General features: G+C 55.7%; 1 protein-coding gene across 1 annotated transcript in view; it reads left to right on the top strand.

Annotated features, from left to right (window-relative positions):
* Positions 1–8,996: 8,996 nt before the first annotated feature.
* The window catches only part of LMTK3 (lemur tyrosine kinase 3), a 29,073-nt gene continuing 11,454 nt past the window's right edge, over positions 8,997–26,615 (top strand). The window contains exons 1-12 of the mRNA XM_025367826.1: positions 8,997–9,040; positions 10,572–10,684; positions 11,593–11,726; positions 12,013–12,163; positions 12,674–12,750; positions 13,205–13,323; positions 19,494–19,581; positions 19,898–20,046; positions 20,674–20,758; positions 20,832–20,953; positions 21,091–21,240; positions 22,268–24,810. Of these exons, the coding sequence (XP_025223611.1) occupies positions 10,609–10,684; positions 11,593–11,726; positions 12,013–12,163; positions 12,674–12,750; positions 13,205–13,323; positions 19,494–19,581; positions 19,898–20,046; positions 20,674–20,758; positions 20,832–20,953; positions 21,091–21,240; positions 22,268–24,810 (3,694 nt within the window). The 5' untranslated portion in view covers positions 8,997–9,040; positions 10,572–10,608. The remainder of the gene's footprint in view (positions 9,041–10,571; positions 10,685–11,592; positions 11,727–12,012; positions 12,164–12,673; positions 12,751–13,204; positions 13,324–19,493; positions 19,582–19,897; positions 20,047–20,673; positions 20,759–20,831; positions 20,954–21,090; positions 21,241–22,267; positions 24,811–26,615) is intronic.

Raw genomic sequence — 26,615 nt, 5'->3', positions numbered from 1 at the left:
CTGAGGGGGGGGTGCGGATCACGAGGTCAGGAGTTCGAGACCAGCCTGGCAGACATGGTGAAACCCTGTTTCTAATAAAAATACAAAAATTAGCTGGGCATGGTGGTGGGTGCCTGTAATCCCGTCTACTAGGGAGGCTGAGGCAGGAGAACCGCTTGAAACCAGAAGGCGGAGGTTGCAGCGAGCCAAGATTGCACCACTGTACTCCAGCCTGGGCAAAAGAGCAAAACTCCATCTCAAAAAAAAAAGGAAAAAAAAGGCAGCTTTGGATTGTTGTTGCTTTCTGGTTTTTTTCTTATTTTTAGAGATGGGAATGGGATCTTTCTTTGTTGCCTAGGCAGGAGTGCAGTGACACGATCATAGCTCACTGCCACCACAAATTCCTGGGCTCAAGGGATCCTCCTGCCTCAGTCTCCTGAGTAGCTGGAACTACAAGAAAGCTTCCCACGCCCGGCTTGTTTTCTTCTTATGTAAATTGTATCACACTATTCTCATTGTTCTGTGACTTGATTTTTTTCACTTCACATTATATCTTGGCGCTCTTGGAGCTTTCTCTTCCCAGGCCATCGTGTTCTCCCTCTTTTTTTTCTTTTTTTTTTTTTTTTGAGATGGAGTCTCACTCTGTTGCCCAGGCTGGAGTGTAGTGGAGTGATCTCGGCTCACTGCAACCTCCACCTCCTGGGTTCAAGCAATTCTCCCACCTCAACCTCCCTAGTAGCTGGGATTACATGCATGCATCAACACACTCGGCTAATTTTTGTATTTTTAGTAGACACAGGGTTTCACCATGTTGGACAGGCTGGTCTCGAACTCCTGACCGCAAGTGATCCACCTGCCTTAGCCTTCCAAAGTGCTGGGATTACAGGTGTGAGCCACCACACCCAGCTTTTTTTTTTTTTTAGAGACAGGGTATCACACCGTCACCCAGGCTGGAGTGCAGTGGTTCGATCATGGCTCACTGCAGCCTCCAACTCCTGGGTTCAAGTGATCCTCCTGCCTCAGCTTCCTGAGTAGCTGGGACTACAGGTGTACACCACCATGCCCAGATTATTTTTTAATGTTTATTTTTGTAGAGCCAGGGCCCTACTATGTTGCCCAGGCTCGTCTCAAACTCTCAAACTTTGCACCAAAGTGCAAAGTGCTGTGATCACAGGAATGAGCCATCATGCCTGGCCTCAAACTGTACCCTTAAGATCCCTGCTTGCTGGCGGAGCGTGGTGGCTCACGCCTGTAATCCCAGCACTTTGGGAGGCTGAGGAGGGTGGATCACTTGATGTCAGGAGTTCGAGACCAGCCTGCCCAATGCGGTGAAACCCCGTCTCTACTAAAAAATACAAAAACAAACAAACAAAAAATAGCCAGGCGTGGTGGTGCATGCCTATAATCCCAGCTATTTGGGAGACTGAGGCAGGCGAATCACTTGAACCTGGGAGGCAGAGGTTGCAGTGAGTCAAGACTGTACCACTGCGCTCCAACCTGGGCGGCAGAGCGAGACTCCATCTCAAAAAAAATAAATAAATAAAAAATAAATCTCTGCTTATTATTGTTTTAAATTATACCTCCATTAAAAGTGAAATAGGCCAGGCTGTGGTGGCCCACACCTATAATCCCAGCACTTTGGGAGGCCAAGGCAGGCAGATCACTTGAGGTCAGGAGTTTGAGGCCAACCTGACCAACATGGTGAAACCCCGCCTCTCCTAAAAATCCACAAATTAGCCGGGCGTGGTGGCACACGCCTGTAATCCCAGTTACTCAGGAGGCTGAGGCAGGAGAATCTCTTGAGCCCAGGAGGCGGTGGCTGCAGTGAGCCGATATCGCACCACTGCACTCTGGGCAACAAAGAGAGACTCTGTCTTAAAAAAAAAAAAAAAAATAGGCCCGGGCGCGGTGGTTCAAGCCTATAATCCCAGCACTTTGGGAGGCTGAGGTGGGCGGATCACGAGGTCAGGAACTCGAGACCATCCTGGCTAACATGGTGAAACCCTGTCTCTACTAAAAATACAAAAAACTAGCCAGGCGAGGTGGCAGGCGCCTGTCCCAGCTACTTGGGAGGCTGAGGCAGGAGAATGGCGTGAACCCGGGAGGCGGAGCTTGCAGTGAGCTGAGATCCGGCCACTGCACTCCAGCCTGGGTGACGACAGAGCGAGACTCCATCTTTAAAAAAAAAAAAAGTGAAATAAATGCTGTTTTGGCAGATATGGGAAAAGAAAAAATTTAAAAAGTAAAAACAAAAAAAAAAGTGAAATAAAATACCATTATTGATATTGCTGTCCCTTCAGCTTCTTTCTTTTCTTTTTTTTTTTTTTGGAGACGGAGTCTCGCTCTGTCGCCCAAAGTGCTGTGGCTGGATCTCAGCTAAATGCAAGCTCCGCCTCCCGAGTTTACACCATTCTCCTGCCTCAGCCTCCCAAGTAGCTGGGACTACAGGCGCCTGCCACCTCGCCTGGCTAGTTTTTTGTATTTTTTTTTTTTTTTAGTAGAGACAGGGTTTCACTGTGTTAGCCAGGATGGTCTCGATCTCCTGACCTCGTGATCCGTCTGTCTTGGCCTCCCAAAGTGCTGGGATTACAGGCTTGAGCCACCGCGCCGGGCCCAGCTTCTTTCTTTTCGTCCACCCAACCGGCCTGCTGGAATGGGGGCTTGTTTTGTTTGCTGAATGGATGAATGAATGAATGAATGAATTAGTGAATGAAGTCTGAGGCAGCATCCTGGCCTCATGGAATATTCCTCCCCCAGCCTCTCATACCCTAATGGTCCTTCAGTTTCATAAAAGAGGAGGAGGCCGTGTCCCCCCAGTCCTGCAGCCTGGTCACCCTGGTCACCCTGCTTGCACACACACTCACTATCCCAGTGGAGACTCAACTCCTTGGCTCTGCAGACAGAGCCTCTGGCAACCTCACCTCTGCCCACTGTTGGGGCTGTCTCTCTCTGTCATCCTAGCCTCATTCCTGCAGTCACACTCACTGAGACTCTTCTGTGTACCTGGCGCTGGGGACATAGCAGGAAACAAAAGCAAAGATCCTTGTTCTCCAGGGCTCCATGCACGAATATGCGGCCCCAAGTCAGGTGGAGCTGATTGCAATTATGAAAAATGATACAGGGACTGGCCGCGGTAACCCCAGCACTTTGGGTGGCAGAGGCTGGAGGATCACCTGAGGTCAGGAGTTCGAGACTAGCCTGGCCAACATGGTGAAACCCTATCTCTACTAAAAATAGAAAAATTAGCGGGGCTTGGTGGTGCCTGTAATCCCAGCTACTCAGGAGGCTGAGGCAGGAGAATCGCTTGAATCTGGGAGGCAGAGGTTGCAGTGAGCTGAGATTGTTCTATTGCATTCCAGCCTGGGTGACAGAGCAAGACTCTGTCTTAAAAAAAATAATAATAAAGGACGCTGGGTATCGTGGCTCACGCCTGTAATCCCAGCACTTTGGGAGGCCTAGGCAGGTGGATCACCTGAGGTCAGGAGTTTGAGACTAGACTGGCCAACATGGTGAAACCCCATCTCTACTGAAAATACAAAAATTAGTCTGGCGTGGTGGTGGGCGCCTGTAATCCCTGCTGCTTGGGAAGCTAAGGCAGGAGAATCACTTGAACCCGGGGAGTCAGAGGTTGCAATGAGCCGAGATCGCATCATTGCACTACAGCCTGGACGACAAGAGCAAAACTAGGTCTCAAAAAAAAAAAAAAAAAAGAAAGAAAGAAAGAAAGAAAGAAAAATTAAATGGGTTAAGGGACAAGAAGGGCATAAGGGTCAGGGTTGCTGCCTTGGTAGCCAAGGAAGGCATCTCTGGGGAGGCCACACGTGGGCAGAAGCTTAATTGAAACAAAGACGTCAGCCAGGTGCAGATCTGGGGAATGGGGAGTCCCCGGAGAACACAGGGCGCTGAGTGCAAAGGCCCCGAAGCTGTTTCTCGCCTGTGCAGTGTTGGAGGAACAGGGAGGCCAGCGTGGCTGGAAGGGAATGAACAAGGGGAAGTGTACCAGCAAGAGGGTAGACAGACTTGGAGGGGCGGATCATTTAGAGTCGCGTGGGCCATGGGGAGGATGTTGGCCTTTACTCCAAGTGAGATGGGAGCCGGGGGAGGGTTGAGAGCACAGGAGGGACATGAGCTAATTTCAGAGTTAAGAGGCTTTCCTGGCTGCTGTAGCAAGAAGAGACAATGGGGTGAGGAGCCGAGTGTGGAGGTCATCAAGGAGGCTACTGCAATAGTCCAAGCAAACAATGAGGGTGGAAGCAGAGGTGGTGAAAGGTGGCCAGATTCTGGAAATATTTTGAAAGTAGAGTCAGCTAATGGACTGGACATGGAGGTGTGGGAAAAAGACAGCCAGTCGGCGATGACTGGGAGGTTTCGGCCAGAGCCACCACTCTGGGGAGGCGGTGGGCGGGGCAGGTGCAAGTTTCCTGAAGGTCCGAAGCGGTTCCACAGCTCCAGGTCTTTGTGCTCTCTGTGGCCCCTGCTTGGAATGCCCTCCCTGCTCAGCTCCCCACCCCCAGCCTCAGCCTCAACCCTGCTCCCAGCCACAGCTGGGCCTAAATATCATCCTCTCTGGAGGCTTCTCTGCAAGGAACCCTGGTTCAGTGCAGTGCACCCTTCTGCGTCCTCATGACAACTTTCTCTTCCTCTTCCCTGGAATGGACAGTCATAGTCCATCAGCTGGGAACTTGTGCTGAGTGGACAACACCCAAGGGACAGGGGAGTGCTCCCGGCTTGAATCAGTCATCAAATGCACCTGCAGGAAATAACCTTGTTCTTTCCTTCATTCAGCAAATTTATTGTTGTTGCTATTTTTGAAATAGAGCCTTGCTCTGTAACCCCGGCTGGAGCGCAGTGGCACCATGTCAGCTCACTGCAACCTCCACCTCCTGGGTTCAGACAATTCTCATGCCTCAGCCCCCCAAGTAGCTGGGACTACAGGTGTGCGCCGCCACGCCTAGCTAATTTTTGTATTTTTTATAGAGACGAGGTTTTCCCTTGTAGGCCACGCTGGTCTTGAACTCCTGACCTCAAGGGATCCTCCCACCTTGGCCTCCCAAAGCACTGGGTTTCCATTGCAAGTTAACTTATAAACCTATTTTTATAAAAATAACTATTTGGTGGGGTGTGGTGGCTGAAGCCTGTAATCCTAGCACTTTGGGAGACTAAGGCGGGTGGATCACCTGAGCTCAGGAGTTCAACACCAGCCTGGGCAATATGGTGAAACCCCGTCTCTACTAAAATACAAAAAATTGGTCAGGCATAGCAGCCGGCGCCTGTAATCCCAGCTATTTGGGAGACTGAGGCAGGAGAATTGCTTGAACCTGGGAGGAGGTTGCAGTGAGCCAAGATTGCACCACTGCACTCCAGTCTAGGCGACAGAGCAAGACTCTGTCTCAAAAAAAAAAACCCAAAAGCTGGTCGCAGTGGCTCATACCTGTAAGCTCAGCACTTTGGGAGGCCGAGGCGAGTGGATCACCTGAGGTCAGGAGTTCAAGACCAGCCTGACCAACATGGTGAAACCCCGTCTCTACTAAAAATACAAAAATTTCCAGGCCTGGTATCGGGCGCCTGTAATCCCAGTTACTCAGGAGGCTGAAACAGGAGAATCACTTGAACTCGGGAGGCGGAGGTTACAGTGAGCTGAGATCACCCCCATTGCATTCCAGCCTGGGCAATGAGATGAAACTCCATCTCAAAAAAAAAAAAAAAAACCATTTTCAAAAAAAACCCAGTGCAACGCGGTGGTATGTGGCATTTTGGAATTTTTTTTTTTTTTTTTTTTTTTTGACAGCGTTCCACTCTGTCGCTCTGTGGCCAGGCTGGTCTCAAACTCCTGACCTCAAGTGATCCACTGGCATCGACCTTCCAAAGTGCTGGGATTACAGGCATGAGCCACTGCACCCAGCCGCACATCTCTTTAATGTCTGGCTGGATCCTTGCATCTGTGTCTGTCTTCAGTGCCGCCATTCATTACATGTTGGGCAACTTCTGGAAACTTCCACTGTCCACTCATGAGCGAACGAGAATAAAAAAGGCAGTTAACATCTCAGGAGGGTAATATACAAATAATTTCGACCTCATGGATCCCTCGAAAGGGTCTCAGGGACTCCTAGGGAACTCTGAACCATGCTTTGAGAACCACTGACATGTAGTTTCAGTTATTTGAAATCAATAAAGTGCCAAAAAGGAAAAAGTATTAGGATAAATTTGGTGATAAAACTGACCCAAACAGACTCATAATTTTTTCTTTTTCTTTTTCTTTTTTTTTTTTTTTTTGAGGCAGTCTCGCTCTGTCGCCCAGTCTGGAGTGCAGTGGCACAATCTCAGCTCAGTGAAAACTCCACCACCCAGGTTCAAACGATTCTCCTGCCTCAGTCTCCCGATTACAGGCGTGAGCCACTGCGCCCAGCCGATTTTTCAGATTTTAAACAAGGTCACAGGAGTATCTACTGCTTCTGTTGAACAACCCCAGAGGGGCTTGGCAGCCAACCTGTCATCCAACACTGGAGTATTTCCATGGTGAGACTTAGTTAGGAACAATCTCACCTTACAAAAGAAACAATTTAAGAGTGTGAAGCCTCGGCTAGGTGTGGTGGCTCACACCGCTAATCTCAGCACTTTGGGAGGCCAAGGGGGGTGGATCACATGAGACCCGGAGTTCGAGACCAGCCTGGCCCACGTGGTGAAACCCTGTCTCTACTAAAAGTACAAAATTATCCGGGCGTGGTGGCACACACCTGTAATCCCAGCTACTAGAGAGGCTGAGGCAGAAGAATTGCTTGAGCCCAGGGGGCAGAGGTTGCAGTGAGTAGAGATAATGCCACTGCACAGCCTAGGCAACAGAACCAGACTCTGTCTCAAAGAAAAAAAAAAAGAAAGAAAGAAAAGTTTCATATATGGGCCATGCACGGTGGTTCAGGCCTGTAATCCCAGTACTTTGGGAGTCTGAGGGAGGTAGATTGTTTGAGGCCAGGAGTTTGAGACCAGCCTGGGCAACACAAGGAGACTCCCCATCTCTACAAAAATAAAATTTTAAAAATTAGCCTGGTGTGGTGGCATGCACCTGTAGTCCCAGCTACTCCAGAGGCTGAGGTGGGAGAATTGCTTGAGCCCAGGAGTTTGAGGCTGCAGTGAGCTATGATTGCACCGCTGCGCTCCAGCCTGGGCAACAGAGCAACACCCTGGCTCAACAACAACAACAAAAAGTTTCATACATTAACATTTCCTTTATACTGAGCATGCAGTCTGCTATGGAGTTCTAGTTTATTCTATTCCATTTTTCTTTTCTTTTTTTCTTTCCTTACTTTTTTTTTTTGAGACGGAGTGTTACTCTGTCGCCAGGCTGGTGTGCAGTGGCGTGGCAATCTTGGCCCACTGCAACCTCTGCCTCCCGGGTTCAAGAGATTCTCCTGCCTCAGCCTCCTGAGTAGCTGGGACTACAGGCAACTGCCACCATGCCCGGCTAATTTTCGTATTTTTAATAGAGACGAGGTTTCACCATGTTGGCCAGGATGATTTTGATCTCTTGATCTCGTGATCCGCCCTCTTCAACCTCCCAAAGTGCTGGGATTACAGGCGTGAGCCATCACGCCCGGCCCCCCATTAAAAAAAAAAAAAATGCTGATTGCCACGGAGTATTTTTTGTCTTTCTTTCTTTTCAGAGAGTGACTTTGTTTCTGAGACCACCGAGGATCTTGATATCACCCCTGCTAATGGCTGGGCGCTCACAGTTTGAAAAGCTCTAGGGAACCCCCTGTTACTCCCCAGACAAGACCCACTCCATCCCCACCCTGACTCAGAGGTGCCTGGCAGTGCTTAAGCCCTAATGTGCAATTATTCCACTCGTGGCTGCTTTCCTTGAATCCTCGAGACTTCCAGAAGTTGAGGGAACACGTCTCGCTTGCTTCCTGCTGCGGCCCCAGCTTCTGGCCCAGCGCCTGCCTAATCACATAGTGGGTGCCTAATAAACGTTTGTTGAGTGAATACATGAACAAGTGAGCTGGGGCCAGAGTCAGGACTGCAGCCCCGCTTGTGCCACTCCCTAGGACTCGATAATTCTGCTCACGTCACTTCCAAAGTCCCATGCAGCGGACCCTCTCTCGGCTTCTGCTACCCGCATCCAGCCGCGGCTTAACCTGAGCCTCCTTACTGGGTTGAGCAGGACTACATTTCCTACAAGTCTCAAGGCCAGGACTACACTTCCCATAAGCCTCTGCTTCCGCCAGGTTCTGTGCCCTTCAGCCACCGGGGCAGCAAATTGCGTCTTTTCTCACTCCCCGCCCCCCGATTGCATCCCCTCCACCCTGCAGCCCTTCCGTGCGCCCCCTCCCTCCCGTGATGAACCTGCCTCAGTTTCTCCAATGAGACACCCCGAAGGCAGCCCCTTCCCCCTTCCCCTGAGCCCCCAGATGAGGAGGGCTGCGCTCTGCGGGGAGTGTGCACTGCCCGGCCGGTGTGCGCCACGGCTGCGCGTTTTGGTGGAAAGCCCTGGGCCCCTGCTGGGGGGTTGGGGTGGGGGGCTGGGTCGCCTGCGCCGAGTGTTGCTGAGGCTGCGTCTTGGGTGCGCAGCTCCGGCCCAGCCTCACCCAGGGGAACGCCTCGCAGGTGCTCACGGACGATGGAGAGGTCCGCGCCCAGGGTGGGAGTCCGCGCTTCCGGGTGTGTCTGCAGCTCGGGGCGCTGGAGGGTGGGATGTGACCCCGAGACGGCGGCGGCCTGGCACGTGATGTATGTGTGTCCTTGTCTGATGTGTCGGTGTCCCCGATGGACCGGGTTCCAGTCCCAGCTTTGCCACTTCCCGGCTTGTGTGCCTTGGGGCAGGTGACTACCCCGCGCTGTGCCTCAGTTGCCTCATCTGTACAATGGGCATGATTTAAAAATACCTGTCTCAGAGGGCGGTTATGAGGATTGCAAGGTAATTCTGTACGTGTAAAACGCTGCGGACGATACCTGGCACAGACTAAATACTCATAAGAATAAATACATTAAATAAACTATGATCATGTATCTTTTGTATGAGGCAAGTGCTGTGGTTGTGTAATGTCTGCGAAACCTCACGGGAAACGTGGGTATTTGCGATCCGTGTGTCTGTGCGCGTGTCTGTGTCTGTGTTGTGGGTGTGTGAATCTTTGTATGTGTTATGTGTGCCCGTGCGTGTTTCTGCATGTGATGTGTGACTGTGGTGGGGTTCTGTGTCTTTGTAACCTTGTGTGAAAGGTGTGTGTATTTGTGATGTGTGTGTCCAAGTCTGTTTAGGTATGTGATACATGCATCTCTGTGTGTCTGTGTATTTGATCTGTGTGCCTATGTCTGTGTTTATGTATAGTGTGTGACTGTGTATATGTGCATGTTATATGTGTCTGTGTATATCAGTGTGTGGTGTATTTATGTGCATTTTTGCATGTGATTTATGTAGCCCTGTGTGTATGAGTTGTGTGTGCCTGTATGCATGTGTAGGTAATGTGTCTGTATGTATCCATGTGTGTGAAGTGTGTGTCCGTGTGAATGATGCATGTTACATGTCCATATATATGCATGTGTTACGTTTCTGTGTACTCACGTATGTGATGTGCCTGTCTCTGTGTAGCTGCTGGGTCCGTGTCTATGTTAGTTCATATGATGTATGTGTCTGCGTGTGTCCATGCAATTGCTGTCTGTGCATGTCCATGTGACATGCATGTATGTGATACTTGTGTCTGTGGGTATTCTTTGTTGCTCATTTGTCTAGGGGCTCTCTGCGTGGCTGTGACTATGAGTGTCAGCATGTCACAGTGGTGTCCGTGGGGATCTTTGTGCTGTGTGCGTCTGTGGATTTGGGGCTTTACTTTGTCTGGGGCATGTGTGGGTCTTTGTGATGCTTTGACGTTCCTGCGTGGCCGGGTGCATCTGTGCTGGAAGCCGGCCTGCCTGTGCGTTTCCAGTGCGGTCCCTGCGTCTTTGTGTGTGACGTGTACGTGTCCCCGTCTGCTGATGGCTGTCCACCTTTGTATGTGATGCGCTTGTCTATGAGGGTCCCTGCGACGTGTGTCAGCTGTGTGTGGGCTGCGCGTGCCTGACATCTGCATCTTGGCGTGTAGCACATGTGTCCATGCTGGTGGCATGTCACAGCGGTGTCCGGGCCAGGCACCCGTGGGCCCTGCCCCCCCTTCCCCCTCCCCGCCGCAAGCGTGTGCCAGTCCCTGTCTGTCCCTCCCCCTCCCATTTCCTCCCCTCCCTCCTGGCAGCCAATGCTACGGGGGAGCCAGTTGCCATGACGACGCTCCATCCTCCCTCCTCCCACCCTTCCTGTGACAGGCTCTCTGCTCCCCCAATCCTGGCTGCCCTCGGGGGCGGGGCCCTCTTTCTCGCCCCCCCCATCCTACCCTCTCCCCCCCACCCCAGCAACCCCGGCTCCCCAGCTCCTCTCCTCTGTCCGCCTCTCCATCCCTTCATCCGTCTGTCCCTTCAAAGAGGGGGAGGGGGGTACCTGAGCCAGCAAGCAGCCCCTCCCTCCCCCTGTCCTGCGTCTCCTGCCCCTCTCCTGGGCCGGGAGGAGGCCAGGGTCGCGCGGGTCCCCATGGCTGGGGGCTGAGGGCCCGCCCCCCCCTCCTCCCCAGCCGCCACCACCTCCACCTCCCTGCCATCCTCGACAAGATGCCTGCCCCCGGCGCCCTCATCCTCCTTGCGGCCGTCTCCGCCTCCGGCTGCCTGGCGTCCCCGGCCCACCCCGGTGAGTCTGTCGGGCCATCCGTCTGTCCGGCGGCCCCCACCCGCGCGGTGGCCTCGCTGTCTTCCCAGGGGTCTGTCTGCAGGTCCTGCCCCGTCACCTGGTGCGCGTCTTCCCGCAGCCCAGCCGGGCCCGGAGAGACGGGGACGGTGCCTCTGTCAGCAGGGCCTGTGGGAGGGAGGCTGGGGGCTGGGTGGGGAGGGGGCTCCGTTTGGGCAACATGTGTGTATGCGTGCACGCATGTGTTTGTGCTGGTGTGTGCAGGAAGCCGGGGAAGGATAGGGCCTCCGGGAGAATTGGGGGCAGAGGACAGGAATACTATTTCTAAGGGGGACACAACACGAGAGGCTGTCTCTGGCTTCTGGGGAGACCCAGGGCTTGCGGAGTTCCCTTCTTTGGGTCTCGGGCTGGGGATAGAGGACATCGGTGTGCGCCAAGCGTCCCTAAAAGAGACAGATCTCAACCCCACAAACTGGGGGGTTCCAGCATGGGGCAAGAATCCTCTCCCAGCCTGCAGCTTAGAGCTCGTCCTCCTCCCCAATGAGGGGGTAATGAGGCTGTCCATGGGAGCGTATTTTAAATTCTGCAAGCTCCAGGCTTCACTATTACTCCTCTTTCCTTCAGCCCTCACTGGAATTCATCCAAGCCTGGGGTGAGGGGATGGGGTGGGGTGAGGTGGGGGGGTCCCAGTTTGGGACCAGAGGAGAGACCCCACCCCCAATCCAACCACTTGGGAAGGCCCCAAACTACAGCTCCCACAATGCCTTGGGCCACTCTGCACCTCTGCCAAGGGACCCTGGTCGCAGAGCATCATGGGAGTTGTAGTCCAAGACGTGCCGGGACGGGAGGGGGCATGATTCCGGTATCCAGGGACTTGAAGCTGGGACCCCAGCCCAGCCCTGTGCCCGCAGATGGATTCGCCCTGGGCCGGGCTCCTCTGGCTCCTCCCTACGCTGTGGTCCTCATTTCCTGCTCCGGCCTGCTGGCCTTCATCTTCCTCCTCCTCACCTGTCTGTGCTGCAAACGGGGCGATGTCGGCTTCAAGGTGAGGTGCATGAGGGGATTCAACCTGGGGAGGAAGACTCCAGCAAGGCCTTTACCCCCAACACAGGTGGTTGGTGGGGAGAGGGGGGCAGTAAATCCGAGAGCACCTTCTAGCTTGAAGCTATGGCAAGATCTGGAGCCTTGGGATGGAGAAACGGGGGGATGGAAATTGGGTTGGGACTGGGAGACAGTTACAAAAATGAAGGGGAGACAAACGTAAGAGAAAGACGATGGCGTGTCTCTCAGCCCTGCGTTCTCCAACTCCTCCTCGCCTCTCTCGGCCCCAGGAGTTTGAGAACCCTGAAGGGGAGGACTGCTCCGGGGAGTACACTCCCCCTGCGGAGGAGACCTCCTCCTCACAGTCGCTGCCTGATGTCTACATTCTCCCACTGGCTGAGGTCTCCTTACCAATGCCTGCCCCGCAGCCTTCACACTCAGGTACTGCCCCACGCCATGACCGGAATCCCATGGTGTCCCGGGAAAGGCCAGAAGATGTTGAGTGTCTTCCTTTAGGGGCTGGGGCGGTTGAGACCAGGGGCAGCCAACGGGAAAGGCATAGGTGGGAGCCCCGGAATCCTGGAAGCAGCCTATGGGAAGGCAGACAAAGATCATCTTGGTGGTAGCCATTGCTTAATCCAAAACCAGATTTGGGGATTCTTGTGGGGCAAGCAGTGGTGAGATTAGCATAGAGCACAGTCTCAGAGGCAACCAATGGGAGGCTGAAATCACATCATAGGAGCTTGGGATGCCAAAGGGAAGGACTGATTGGATGCTGGAGTCTTGTGAGCAGCCAATGAAGAAGCTGAGATTCTGACATGGAATGTGGGTGGCAGCCAATGAAAAGAGAGTGATGTCTGCTCTGACCCCAGTCCCCACTGACTTGGGGTGTGTTGGTGGCACTCGGGAGGGGGGAGAGGCTCAGGGGCTTTCCCCTCTTGCCCTCCCTAGACATGACCACCCCCCTGGGCCTTAGCCGCCAGCACCTCAGCTACCTGCAGGAGATTGGGAGTGGCTGGTTTGGGAAGGTGAGTGGGCTGGGGAGGGGAGGCAGGGCTCCATGGATCCGAGCTGTCCTCCTGTTCTGTGTCCACACCCCTGCTCTCACCACTTCTCATCTATCCCTCGCCTCCTCCCCGTGCCCCCTCAGCCTCCCATTCCCCCTCCGTCCACCTCTCACCGGCTCCCACCCGCCCCATCCCCGACATCTGTCAGTCAGCGCCTCCCTCCTCACTCCATTGACCACTCCGCCGCGCCACCCGGCTCTCCACGCGTCCGTCCGTCTGTCCATCCTTCCATCCGTCCCTGCGTCCATCGGATTCTGGGCCCGTGAGTGTCTCACCCCATGTCTGGTGTGGGTCAAGGGTGGTGGGATGTGGAGGGAGAAGCTGGGGTTGGGAGCTGTGTGGTGGAGTGGAGCTGGTCCCAGGGGACGGGGCTGGGGAACTGGCACTCGCTGACTCCTGGGTTCCCCTTGACCAGGTGATCCTGGGAGAGATTTTCTCCGACTACACCCCTGCCCAGGTGGTGGTGAAGGAGCTCCGAGCCAGCGCAGGGCCCCTGGAGCAACGCAAGTTCATCTCGGAAGCCCAGCCGTACAGGTACTGGGGGTTTTTCAGTGGGTGTGTGCCTTGTTGAGGTGACATTCAGGAGTGGAAGGAGCGCTGTATGGGTCAAACGTGGAATCTACCTCTTCCCAGCTGTGCAGCTCTGGCAGGAGAACTTCCCTCCCTGAACCTCAGGTTCTTCCTCTGGACCGAGCTAAGGGTGGGAAATGAGAGGCAGGATGGCAGAGGAGGTGGGAGCCCAGAAGCTGAGCTAGAGGCCTGTTCCTCTCCCCTCTGAACCTCCGGATCTTCATCTGGAAAGTCAGTCCAAGAAGCCCTAGTGTCCTTATGAAGTGGGCAGCTGAGAGGATGTGAGATTCCCATGTTCAATGTTGGGTACCGGCTGGTGCTTCCCTTCCCCAGGCCACAGACTAGGTTCCTGAGCAGGCCACTGTGGAGCTCCATCCCTGCCCTGCTTGGTCTCTACTGCACTCTCAGTGCTTCTAGGATGGTGTCTAGGTAAACACCTGCCAGATAAATTCCTTGTGAAGTAGTGAGTTCCCTGTTTTGGAAAGGGTGTGTTTGCAGAGACCCCTTATCAGAGCAGTTGTAAAGGTGGGCTTTACCCTGAGAAACACAGCGGGTTTTGGCACTCCCTTGCTCCAAAACCTTCCATGGCTCCCAACTGCCTACAGGACACATCTGCTCCTCCTGACAGCCCACAGGCCCTGCAGAGTCTGACACAGTCCCCTTCCTTCCATTGTCCCCCTCACCCCAGCCACCCTGGCCTCCCCACTGACCCTCCCCACGGAAGCCTCTTCCCTGCCCCAGCGCATTGCTCCTTGCTATATCCTTTCTCTAGAATGTCACTCCTTGCACACCCCTAGGTGTGGATGGGGACCCTTCCCTTCCTCAGGCCTCAGCTCAGAGACACCTTCCCTTACTCCTCTCCTCCTTCCAAAGAGGGGCCTGGGATGCTCCACCCCGTCATGGTGTGTGTTTTCTTCATAACCTGTACCCCAGGTTGTCACTGTATCATCTGCTTACTTGCTTATTGCCTGTCTCTCCCTAAACCTGTGCCAGCAACCACTGGCCACATATGCCTATTACATTTAAGCTAAGATGGGCAAGGTGGTATACGCCTGTAGTCCCAGCATTTTGGGAGGCCAAGGTGGGAGGATCACTTGAGGCCAGAAATTGGAGGATGCAGTGAGCTATGGCTGTACCACTGCACTCCCACCTGGGCGACAGAGCAAGACCCTGTCTCTATTATATAAATAAATACATAAAATGTAAGCTAATTAAAATGCAATCAAATTAAAAACACATTTCCTCAGCTACCCTCATCATATCTCAAGTGCTCGATAGCCACCTGTAGCCAGTGGCTCCCCTGGTAGGCAGAGCTGGTCCAGAACATTCCCACCTTCGCAAAGCTCTGTTGGACAGTGCAGGTCTCTACTAGCAGCAGCTCGGGGTCCATCTCGTTACCCCAGCACAAGTGCTGTTGGCTCTCTGTAGACGTTTGCTGAGCAAGCCACAGACCCAAGATGAAATCCCAACATTCCCATCATTACCAGCTGTGTGACCCTAGGCAAGTCACTTCACCTCTCTGAGCCTCTGTTTCCACCTGGATCAAATGGGGATCATCATCCTGCCTAGCAGGTTGCTGGGAGGATTTGACAGCAGAGCGGCCGGCCTTGGCCAGATTTGTGGGTGTACAGTGAATCCTGGCTTCCTCCTACAACAGCCGCCCCAAGTGCCGGGAACTCCAGCCACTGTTTAAGCCTCACACATGGCAGAAGCCTTGTGAACACTTTGTCGGGCCGGGTACGGTGGCTTTGTCAGGCTGGGCGCGGTGGCTCACGCCTGTAATCCTAGCATTTTGGGAGGCTGAGGTGGGCAGATTGCCTGAGCTCAGGAGTTGGAGACCAGCCTGGGTGAAACCCCATCTCTACAAAAATACAAAAAAATTGGCCAGGCACAGTGGCTCACACCTGTAATCCCAGCACTTTGGGAGGCTGAAGCAGGCAGATCATGAGGTCAGGAGTTCGAGACCAGCCTGGCCAAACTGGTGAAACCCTGTCTCTACTAAAAATGCAAACATTAGCCAGGTGTGGTAGGCGGGCACCTGTAATCCCAGCGACTCGGGAGGCTGGGGCAGGAGAATCATTTGAACCCAGGAGGTGGAGGTTGCAGTGAGCCGAGATCACACCACCACATTCCAGCCTGGGAGACAGAGCGAGAAAACAACAACAATAACAACAACACTGTTGCACAATTCTTCCGCCAAGCAGGAGCAAGAGACCCTGTTCTCCTGAGAAGGACACACAGCATAAACAGCAGAGCCGTGGTTACACACAGGCAGTAGACGGCTGGGTACCGGGCAGCGGCCCCACAGCACACAAGTGGCTCTGCCTCCCACCAGGCACCCAGTAGGAAAATAACTAGTAAGTTACTGTGCACCTACTCCTGGCCAGACCCTGGGCTGCAAGCCTGAAATATTCTCTTCCTCCTGCAGACTACCAAGCCAGTCCTTCTCTCCGCATGTGTTTATTCAGCATCACTAGCCTAGGCACGGGGGACACAGGCAGGAAGACACACCAAATTCTCATCCTAGGAAAGCTCACCCCCTAGTGGAAAAGGCACACAACAGATAAATAAAGAGAGACTTTTTTCCCCCTGCAAGGCTCACTTTAACCTTGAGCTCCCGGGCTCAAGTGATCCTCCTGCCTCAGCCTCCTGCATAGCCACCAGGCCTGGCTAACTTTTATTTTTATTTATTTATTTATTTGTCTTTTTTTTTTTTTCCCAGATGAAGTCTTGCTTTGTTGCCCAGGCTGGCATTCAGTGGTACAATCTCAGCTCACTGCAACCTCTGCCTCCCGGGTTCAAGCAATTCTCCTGCCTCAGCCTCCCGAGTAGCTGGGATTACAGGCACCCACCACCACATCTGGCTAATTTTTTGTATTTTTAGTAGAGACGGGGTTTCACCACGTTGGCCAGGCTGGTCTCGAACGCCTGACGTCAGGTGATCCACCCACCTTGGCCTCCCAAAATGTTGGGATTACAGGTATTTTTGTTTTGTTTTGTTTTGATTTTGAGACAGAATTTCACTCTTGTTGCCCAGGCTGGAGTGCAATGGCACGGCCTCAGCTCACTGCAACCTCCACCTCCCGGGTGCAAGCAATTCTCCTGCCTCAGCCTCCCAAGTAGCTGGGATTACAGGCATGCAGCACCACACTTGGCTAATTTTGTATTTCTAGTAGAGACGGGGTTTCTCCATGTTGATGAGGCTGGTCTCGAACTCCTGACCTGAAGTGATCCACCCGCCTCGGTCCCCCAAAGTGCAGGACTACAGGTGTGAGCCACTGCACCCGTCCTCTTTTTTTTCTTTTTTTTTTTTTTGAGACAGAGTCTCGCTTAGTCGCCCAGGCTGGAGTGCAGTGGCGCGATCTCGGCTCACTGCAAGCTCCGCCTCCTGGGTTCACGCCATTCTCCTGCCTCAGCCTCCCGAGTAGCTGGGACTACAGGCGCCCGCCGCCTCGCCCGGCTAATTTTTTGCATTTTTAGTAGAGACGGGGTTTCACCGTGTTAGCCAGGATGGTCTCGATCTCCTGACCTCGTGATCCGCCCGCCTCGGCCTCCCAAAGTGCTGGGATTACAGGCGTGAGCCACCGCGCCCGGCCTTTTTTTTTTTTTTTAATTGTACAGATGGATTTTCACTATGTTGCCCCAGCTGGTCTCAAATTTCTAGGTTCAAGCCATCCTCCTGCTTCGGCCTCCCAGAGTGCCAAGATTTCAGGTGAGAGCCACCATGCCAAGCCATAAATCCATTTTAAAAAGAGAAACTGTCAGCCGGGCGCGGTGGCTCACACCTGTAATCCCAGCACTTTGGGAGGCCGAGGCAGGCAGATTGCCTGAAGTCAGGAGTTCAAGGCCAACCTGGTCAACATGGTGAAATCCCATCTCTAATAAAAATACAAAAATTAGCCAGGCATGGTGGCACATGACTGTAATCCCAGCTACTCAGGAGGATGAGGCAGGAGAATTGCTTGAGCCTGGGAGACGGAGGCTGCAGTGAGCCAAGATTGTGCCATTGCACTCCAGTCTGGGCGACAGAGCAAGACTCTCTCTCAAAAAAAAAAAAAGAGAAAGAGAGAGAGAAACTGTCAGAGAATGACAAGTACCATGAGGAATTGAGGCAATATGTGACAGAGACAGGGCCCACTTTGGACAGGACCATCAGGGGGGCTGGGTTGATCTGGAGGAGCTGGCCATGCAAAGCACCATGGGAAGTGCAATCCAGACAGAGGGAACAGCAGATGCAAAGGATGTAGGACAGGAAGAAGCTCATGGAGAGTGAATATCCCTGGAAATACAGTTAGAATGCAGGGTGAAGGCTGGGCACAGTGGCTCATGCCTGTAATCCCAGCACTTTGGGAGGCCGAGGTGGGCGGATCACTTGAGGTCAGGAGTCCAAGACCAGCCTGGCCAACATGGTGAAACCCCGTATCTACTAAAAATACAAAAATTAGCTGAGTGTGGTAGCGTGCACCTATAATCCCAACTACGCGGGAGGCTGAGGCAGGAGAATCACTTGAACCTGGGAGGCAGAGGTTGCAGTGAGCCGAGATTACACCGCTGTACTCCAGACTGGGTGAAACAGCAAGACTCTGTCTCAAAAAAAAAAAAAAAAAAAAAAATGCAGGGTGAAAATAAAATCAAATAACATGTTGCCATTAAAACAGCAGTAATTGCTAGGATCTCAGCACATACCAGCTTTTCTCAGATCTCATGAAATTCCTCGGAGGAAGTTGCTGTCTCTGTCCCCCTTTTACAGATGAGGGAAACTGAGGCAGGGAGCAGCGAAGTGACTTGCCTGAGATGACACACCTAGGAAAGTGGGAGTCAGGGTTCAAACCCCCCGAGTCTGACTCTTTCCCACAGCGTGAGGGTAAAGGGGCGGTATCCAACCTGGCACTGGGGAGCAGCGAAGCTTCCAGGGGAGATGATGTTGAGGCAGAGGCCCGGGGGTGCCAAGAGAACTCTGATCAGAGGAGGGCGTTCTGCAGAGAGAGAACCATAGGTGCAGGCAGGGCATGGTGGCTCACGCCTGTAATCCCAGCACTTTGGGAGGCTGAGGTGGGCAGATCACTTAAGGTCAGGAGTTCGAGACCAACCTGGCCAACATAGTGAAACCCCGTATCTACTAAAAATACAAAAATTAGCCGGGCTTGGTGGCGTGCACCTATAATCCCAACTACGCGGGAGGCTGAGGCAGGAGAATCGCTTGAACCCGGGAGGTGGAGGTTGCAGTGAACTGAGATCACTCCATTGCACTCCAGCCTGAGTGACAAGAACGAAACTCTGTCTCAAAAAAGAAAGAAAGAAGAAAGAAAGAAAAGAAAGAAAAAAAAAGAAAAGAAAAGAAAAGAGAGAGAGAGAAAACTGTGGGTACAAAGGCCCGGGCCTAAGCAAGGGCCTGCAGGTTTGGGAAAATCCGCATAGGATAAAGCTGACTCCTGGGCCAGCCTGAGGGGCAGGAGGAATCAAAAAGCTGGTGCTCTATCCTGGGGTGCTGGGGAGCGACAGAGGGTTGTGTGCGGTGAAAAGCAGGTCAGGGGCAAAGGGAAGGGTAGAGACTGGAGCCAGGGAGACCAGGAGGAGGCTGTGGGGATGAGGAGAAGACTGAGAAGAGTCGGGGGCAGGAATGAAGGTGGAGGTGAGGTGTGAGGAAGAATAAGAGGTAAAGCGGTCCCTGGGGATCTGGCTCCAGGAGCAGGTCAGTGAGGGCCATCCAGAGATGGGGATCTGGGGAAGGACTGGGGTGTGGTCAAGGAGAGAGACTCTGAGGTGAGGAAACAGATCAAAAAGGTAAGAGTGGGCCGGGCTCAGTGGCTCACACCTGTAATCCCAGCACTTTGGGAGGCTGAGGGTGGATTGCTTGAGGTCAGGGGTTCGAGACCAGCCTGGCCAACACGGTGAAATCCCGTCTTTACTAAAAACACAAAAATGAGCCAGGCGTGGTGGCGCATGCCTGTAATCCTGGCTGCTCAGGAGGCTGAGGCAGGATACCAGCCTGGGCAACAGAGCAAGACACCATCTCAAAACAACAACAGCAACAAAAAAAGGGTGGAGGCAGCAGTTTGGCTGTGCTGGGAGGTTGGGGCTGGATGAAGAGGAAGGGGCTGTCTTCCCAACCCAGCCGCCTCCTCACTCCACAGGAGCCTGCAGCACCCCAATGTCCTCCAGTGCCTGGGTCTGTGTGTGGAGACACTGCCGTTTCTGCTGATTATGGAGTTCTGTCAACTGGTGAGGGTCTTGGGGGGTTGGGGAAGGGCAGAGGGGAGAGCTGGACGGGGCCGGGGCCAAGCCTGGTGCCCCTGGACTTCGTCGTCATCATCATCATCGTAGATGATGTGTGGCATGAGCTAACATTTCATGAGTGCTGACTGTCCTGGGGGTTGCCCTGAACAAGCAGGCAAGATAGGCTGTGTTATTACCTGCTGCAAGCAGCAGGCGAAACTGAGGCTCAGAGGGGCTACCCAGTGACAGCAGAGGCCATTCCATCCTCCGGGCAGACTGGCTGGAGGCCTGGTGCTGCTGACCTTCTTTGCTTCCCTCCCAGGGGGACCTGAAGCGTTACCTCCGAGCCCAGCGGCCCCCCGAGGGCCTGTCCCCTGAGCTACCCCCTCGAGACCTGCGGACGCTGCAGAGGATGGGCCTGGAGATCGCCCGCGGGCTGGCGCACCTGCATTCCCACAACTACGTGCACAGGTGGGCGGGCCGGGGAACCGCGGGAGGAGCTACTAAGGGAAAGGGAGAAGGAGGTGAGGCTGCAGGAGAGGGGCTAAAGGAGGGGCGTACCTATGACTGGCTGACACAAAATAGGAACGAACAGAGGAGGGTCTGGAGGAGGAGGGGCCAGGAGGGGAATGGGAGGAACCAAGTGAGGGGGAGGCAGGGTCAAGTGATGAGGGGAGGGGCCAAGAGAGGAGGAGGAGGAACCAGGGGAGGGGGAGGGGTCAGGGGAGGAGGAGGGATCAGGAGGGGGAGGGGCCATGATAGGAGGAGGGGCCAGGAGAGGAACGGAAGGAGCCCGAGGATGGCGGGGAGGCAAGGTCACGTGACGAGGAGAGGGGCCGGGAGAGGATGGGGAGGAGTCAACAGAGAAGTAGGAGAAGCCAGAAGGGTCAGATGAAGAAGAGGAGCTAGTGCAGAGGAAAAGGAGAGGAGACTTGGAAGAACCAGGGATGGGGAGAAGACAAGACAGCAGGGGAGAATGAAAGCAGTCAGAGGGGAGAGACAGATCAAATGGAAGGGGTGGAGTCAGTGTGAAGGGGCGGGGCCAGGGCGTGGCTGGAGGGCTGCCCCTGCGCTCACCTCCTCTCATTCTTCCCGCAGCGACCTGGCCCTGCGCAACTGCCTGCTGACCTCTGACCTGACCGTGCGCATCGGAGACTACGGGCTGGCCCACAGCAACTACAAGGTAGGGCTTCCTTCCGTCGGGGTGGGGGCTGTGGGGTGCCCTGACTCGCCTGACACCGCCCTGGTTCCCCCAGGAGGATTACTACCTGACCCCAGAGCGCCTGTGGATCCCGCTGCGCTGGGCGGCGCCTGAGCTCCTCGGGGAGCTCCACGGGACCTTCATGGTGGTGGACCAGAGCCGCGAGAGCAACATCTGGTGAGGACCACGGGCCGCGGGGGCCGAGGCAGGCCAGGAAGATGGAAGGGTTACTAGATGCCACCGGGTCTACAGATGGGGAAACTGAGTCCTGGGCGGGTCAGGGCTGGGCTCTGACCTCTCTCTGCTCTCTGCAGGTCCCTGGGAGTGACCCTGTGGGAGCTGTTTGAGTTTGGGGCCCAACCCTACCGCCACCTGTCAGACGAGGAGGTCCTCGCCTTCGTGGTCCGCCAGCAGCACGTGAAGCTGGCCCGGCCGAGGCTCAAGCTGCCCTATGCAGACTACTGGTGAGGGCTAGCCCACTCGGGGCTCCTGGCCTGCCGCACCCCACCCAGGATGGTCCCAGCTCTCCGTCTCGTTTCCCACATCGCCCACATCCCGTTTGCCCTCCATACCCCTCAAGAGTGAAGAGGAGCTGTCCCCCCCATTTCTGCCAGCATCTGCTACTTGCAGGGGGACACAGGCAGGGAATGGCAGAGCTGTGATTTGAACCCACTTCATCCTAAGAGACCCCTGCTTCTTACCTGTCTGATTCCAGTGCTCACAGCCCAAACGGGGACACCACCACCCTCACCAGCTGTTCCCATCTGCTGCTGTGTCCCCTCTGCCTCCAGGTCCCTGTCACCCTCTCTCTATGGGCATCTTACCCCCACCCCTGCTTCTTTGGGTCTCAGTACCTAGCTCCCCAGCCCAGTTACCTCCTCTGAATCTCTGTCCTCTTCTGTCCCCTCTTCTCCCTGGATCCCTGCCCCACTTCTTGGGTCTCTGTCCCCCTCTCTCTGGGTCTCTGTCCCTCTCTCTCCTTTTTTCTTTTCTTTTTTTTTTTTTTTTGACCGAGTTTTGCTTTTGTTGCCCAGGCTGGAGTGCAATGGCACGATCTTGGCTCACTGCAACCTCCGCCTCCCGGGTTCAAGCGGTTCTCCTGCCTCAGTCTCCCAGGTAGCTGGGATTACAGGCAGGTACCACCACACCAGGCTAATTGTTTGTATTTTTAGTAGAAATGGGTTTTCACCATATTAGCCAGGCTGGTCTTGAACTCCTGACCTCAGGTGATCCACCTGCCTCAGCCTCCCAAAGTGCTGGCATTACAGGCATGAGCCACCAAGCCTGGCCCTCTGTCCCTCTCTCTCTGGATCTCTGTCCCTCTCTCTCTGGGCCTCTGTCCCTCTGTCTCTGGGTCTCTGTCCCCCTCTCTCTGGATCTCTGTTCCCCTCTGCATCTCTGTCCCCCTCTCTCTGGTTGTCTGTCCCCTCCCTGGGTCTCTTTCCCCTCCCTGGATCTCTGCCCTGCTCACTCTGCCCCACCTCTCCCCAGGTATGACATCCTTCAGTCCTGCTGGCGGCCACCTGCCCAGCGCCCTTCAGCCTCTGATCTCCAATTGCAGCTCACCTACTTGCTCTCCGAGCGGCCCCCCCGGCCCCCACCGCCGCCACCTCCACCCCGAGACGGTCCCTTCCCCTGGCCCTGGCCCCCTGCACACAGTGCACCCCGCCCGGGGACCCTCTCCTCGCCATTCCCCCTACTGGATGGCTTCCCTGGAGCCGACCCTGACGATGTGCTCACGGTCACCGAGAGCAGCCGCGGCCTCAACCTCGAGTGCCTGTGGGAGAAGGCCCGGCGTGGGGCCGGGCGGGGTGGGGGGGCACCCGCCTGGCAGCCGGCGTCGGCCCCCCCGGCCCCCCACGCCAACCCCTCCAACCCGTTCTATGAGGCGCTGTCCACGCCCAGCGTGCTGCCTGTCATCAGCGCCCGCAGCCCCTCTGTGAGCAGCGAGTACTACATCCGCCTGGAGGAGCACGGATCCCCTCCTGAGCCCCTCTTCCCCAACGACTGGGACCCCCTGGACCCAGGAGTGCCCGCCCCTCAGGCCCCCCAGGCCCCCTCCGAGGTCCCCCAGCTGGTGTCCGAGACCTGGGCCTCCCCCCTCTTCCCTGCACCCCGGCCCTTCCCAGCCCAGTCCTCAGCGTCAGGCAGCTTCCTGCTGAGCGGCTGGGACCCCGAGGGCCGGGGTGCCGGGGAGACCCTGGCGGGAGACCCTGCCGAGGTCCTGGGGGAGCGGGGGACCGCCCCGTGGGTGGAAGAAGAAGAGGAGGAGGAGGAGGGCAGCTCCCCAGGGGAAGACAGCAGCAGCCTTGGAGGTGGCCCGAGCCGCAGGGGTCCCCTACCCTGTCCTCTGTGCAGCCGCGAGGGGGCCTGCTCCTGCCTGCCACTGGAGCGGGGGGACGCCGTAGCAGGCTGGGGGGGCCACCCTGCTCTTGGCTGCCCCCACCCCCCCGAGGACGACTCCTCGCTGCGGGCAGAGCGGGGTTCCCTGGCCGACTTGCCCATGGCCCCCCCCGCCTCGGCCCCCCCCGAGTTTCTGGACCCCCTCATGGGGGCGGCGGCGCCCCAGTACCCCGGGCGGGGGCCACCTCCCGCTCCCCCCCCCCCGCCGCCACCTCCTCGGGCCCCCGCGGACCCGGCCGTGTCCCCCGACCCCCCTTCGGCCGTGGCCAGTCCCGGTTCAGGCCTCTCGTCGCCGGGCCCCAAGCCGGGGGACAGCGGCTACGAGACCGAGACCCCTTTTTCCCCCGAGGGAGCCTTCCCAGGTGGGGGGGCGGCCGAGGAGGAAGGGGTCCCTCGGCCGCGGGCTCCCCCCGAGCCACCCGACCCAGGAGCGCCCCGGCCACCTCCAGATCCGGGTCCGCTCCTGCTCCCGGGGCCCCGGGAGAAGCCGACCTTCGTGGTTCAAGTGAGCACCGAGCAGCTGCTGATGTCCCTGCGGGAGGATGTGACAAGGAACCTCCTGGGGGAGAAGGGGGCGACAGCCCGGGAGACAGGACCCAGGAAGGCGGGGAGAGGTCCCGGGAACAGAGAGAAAGTCCCGGGCCTGAACAGGGACCCGACAGCCCTGGGCAACGGGAAACAAGCCCCAAGCCCGAGCCTCCCAGTGAACGGGGTGACAGTGCTGGAGAACGGGGACCAGAGAGCCCCGGGCATCGAGGAGAAGGCAGGCATCGAGCAGAAGGCGGCGGAGAATGGGGCCCTGGGGTCCCCCGAGAGAGAAGAGAAAGTGCTGGAGAATGGGGAGCTGACACCCCCAAGGAGGGAGGAGAAAGCGCTGGAGAATGGGGAGCTGAGGTCCCCAGAGGCCGGGGAGAAGGTGCTGGTGAATGGGGGCCTGACACCCCCAAAGAGCGAGGACAAGGTGTCAGAGAATGGGGGCCTGAGATTCCCCAGGAACACGGAGAGGCCACCAGAGACTGGGCCTTGGAGAGCCCCAGGGCCCTGGGAGAAGACGCCCGAGAGTTGGGGTCCAGCCCCCACGATCGGGGAGCCAGCCCCAGAGACCTCTCTGGAGAGAGCCCCTGCACCCAGCGCAGTGGCCTCCTCCCGGAACGGCGGGGAGACAGCCCCTGGCCCCCTTGGCCCAGCCCCCAAGAACGGGACGCTGGAACCCGGGACCGAGAGGAAAGCCCCCGAGACTGGGGGGGCGCCGAGAGCCCCAGGGGCTGGGAGGCTGGACCTCGGGAGTGGGGGCCGAGCCCCAGTGGGCACGGGGACGGCCCCCGGCGGCGGCCCCGGAAGCGGCGTGGACGCAAAGGCCGGATGGGTAGACTACACGAGGCCGCAGCCACCACCGCCACCGCTGCCACCGCCACCGGAGGCACAGCCGAGGAGGCTGGAGCCAGCGCCCCCGAGAGCCAGGCCGGAGGTGGCCCCCGAGGGAGAGCCCGGGGCCCCAGACAGCAGGGCCGGCGGAGACACGGCACCCAGCGGAGACGGGGACCCCCCCAAGCCCGAGAGGAAGGGCCCCGAGATGCCACGACTATTCTTGGACTTGGGACCCCCTCAGGGGAACAGCGAGCAGATCAAAGGTGAGGAGGCTGCGGGGCACAGTCAGGGCTGAGGTCCGGCTGTTTCCGAGGTTGCGGAGGGTGAGTGTGGGTAAAGATGCCGGATCGGGCTGGCAGTGATGAATGCAGGCCCTGAAGCCCGCACCACCTGGGCTCACATCCTGGCTCGGTCCTCTCTCTAGCTCTTTGGCCTTGGGCAAATGTCCTTGCTGCACGGTGCCTCAGTTTACTCATCTGCCAAAAACGGATGGCAGGGTTAGAACCTACCTCATAGGGTTGCTGTGAAGGTTAAATGAATGAGGACGTCCAAAGCACTTAATCAGAGCTGGGGATTCAGTAAGCACTTGCTTTTATTATTGCAATTCACTTAGACCAGGGGTCTCAAACCCATGCCCACAGGGGCCAGAGGACATAGTGAAATGGATGAAGCATGCTGGGGAGGCAGAGTGGGGCTTCAGAAGAAAATGCCCTGTGTAGACGGGGCAGCCACTTCTCAGGAATGTGCACCTGGTGTTGGCGAATCTGCTACTTTTCCCTTTTAAACCAGAGCTCTGGTTTTTGTTTAGTTTTGTTTTTATGGTTGCAGCCAATTCGAAGGAAGCCTGTCTGTGGATGGCTCAAGGCCCCCAGGCTGCCAGCATGTGCTGATTTAAACTTAATAAGCTGGCTGGGCTCAGTGGCTCATGCCTGTAATCCCAGTACTTCGGGAGGCCAAGGTGGGCGGATCACCTGAGGTCAGGAGTTCAAGACCAGCCTGGGCAACATGGCAAAACCCCGTCTCTATTAAAAATACAAAAATTAGCCAGGCTTTCTGGTAGGCGCCTGTAATCCCAGCTACTCGGGAGGCTGAGGCAGGAGAATCGCTTGACCTCAGGAGGCGGAGTTTGCACTGAGCCAAGATTGCACCACTGCACTCCAGCCTGGGCCATAGAGCAAGACTCTGTCTCACAAAAAAAAAAAAAAAAAAAAAAAAAATTAGCCAGCGTGGTGGCGTGCACCTGTAGTCCCAGCTACTCGGGAGGCTGAGGCACAAGAATAGCTTGATCCTGGGAGTCAGAGGTTGCAGTGAGCCGAGATCACATCACTGCACTCCAGCCTGGATGACAGCAAGACTCTGTCTCCAAAACAAAACAAAACAACAACAAAACAACAACAACAAAAACAACTTTCCAATAAGCTAAGGCATCTATCCAGTGTGCCAGGCCCCCTGTGTGCCAGGCCCTGAGCTGCCCAAGGCTGGGACCCAGGGAGCGTCAGACCCTGCCCTGACCCAACTCCACCACGATGGGACTAGTGAGCTGGAAGGCACAGATATGCCTTTTCTGAAAATTAAGTTTTGGTAGAAATGCAGGAAGTGTTTTGCCACAGAGAAAACTGTTTAAGATAAATGAAGGGTGGCCGGGCGCAGTGGCTCAAGCCTGTAATCCCAGCACTTTGGGAGGCCGAGACGGGCGGATCACGAGGTCAGGAGATCGAGACCATCCTGGCTAACACGGTGAAACCCCGTCTCTACTAAAAAATACGAAAAACTAGCCGGGCGAGGTGGCGGGTGCCTGTAGTCCCAGCTACTCGGGAGGGTGAGGCAGGAGAATGGCGTGAACCCGGGAGGCGGAGCTTGCAGTGAGCCGAGATCGCACCATTGCACTCCAGGCTGGGTGACAGAGCGAGACTCCGTCTCAAAAAAAAAAAAAAAATATATATATATATATATATATAAATGAAGGGTAAAAATAAATAGCCCTTGTTTAGATGTGGACATAGGAAATACAGTTCCAGCAGAATCTCTGGGAGGCGCAATTTCCTTAAATATGGGTATGAAAGTTATA

The sequence above is a fragment of the Theropithecus gelada genome, chromosome 19, assembly GCF_003255815.1.
Source record: "Theropithecus gelada isolate Dixy chromosome 19, Tgel_1.0, whole genome shotgun sequence".
Classification (NCBI taxonomy): Eukaryota; Metazoa; Chordata; class Mammalia; order Primates; family Cercopithecidae; genus Theropithecus; species Theropithecus gelada.
Note: the sequence above shows the minus strand (reverse complement) of the source record. Positions and strands in the feature narration are given on the sequence as shown.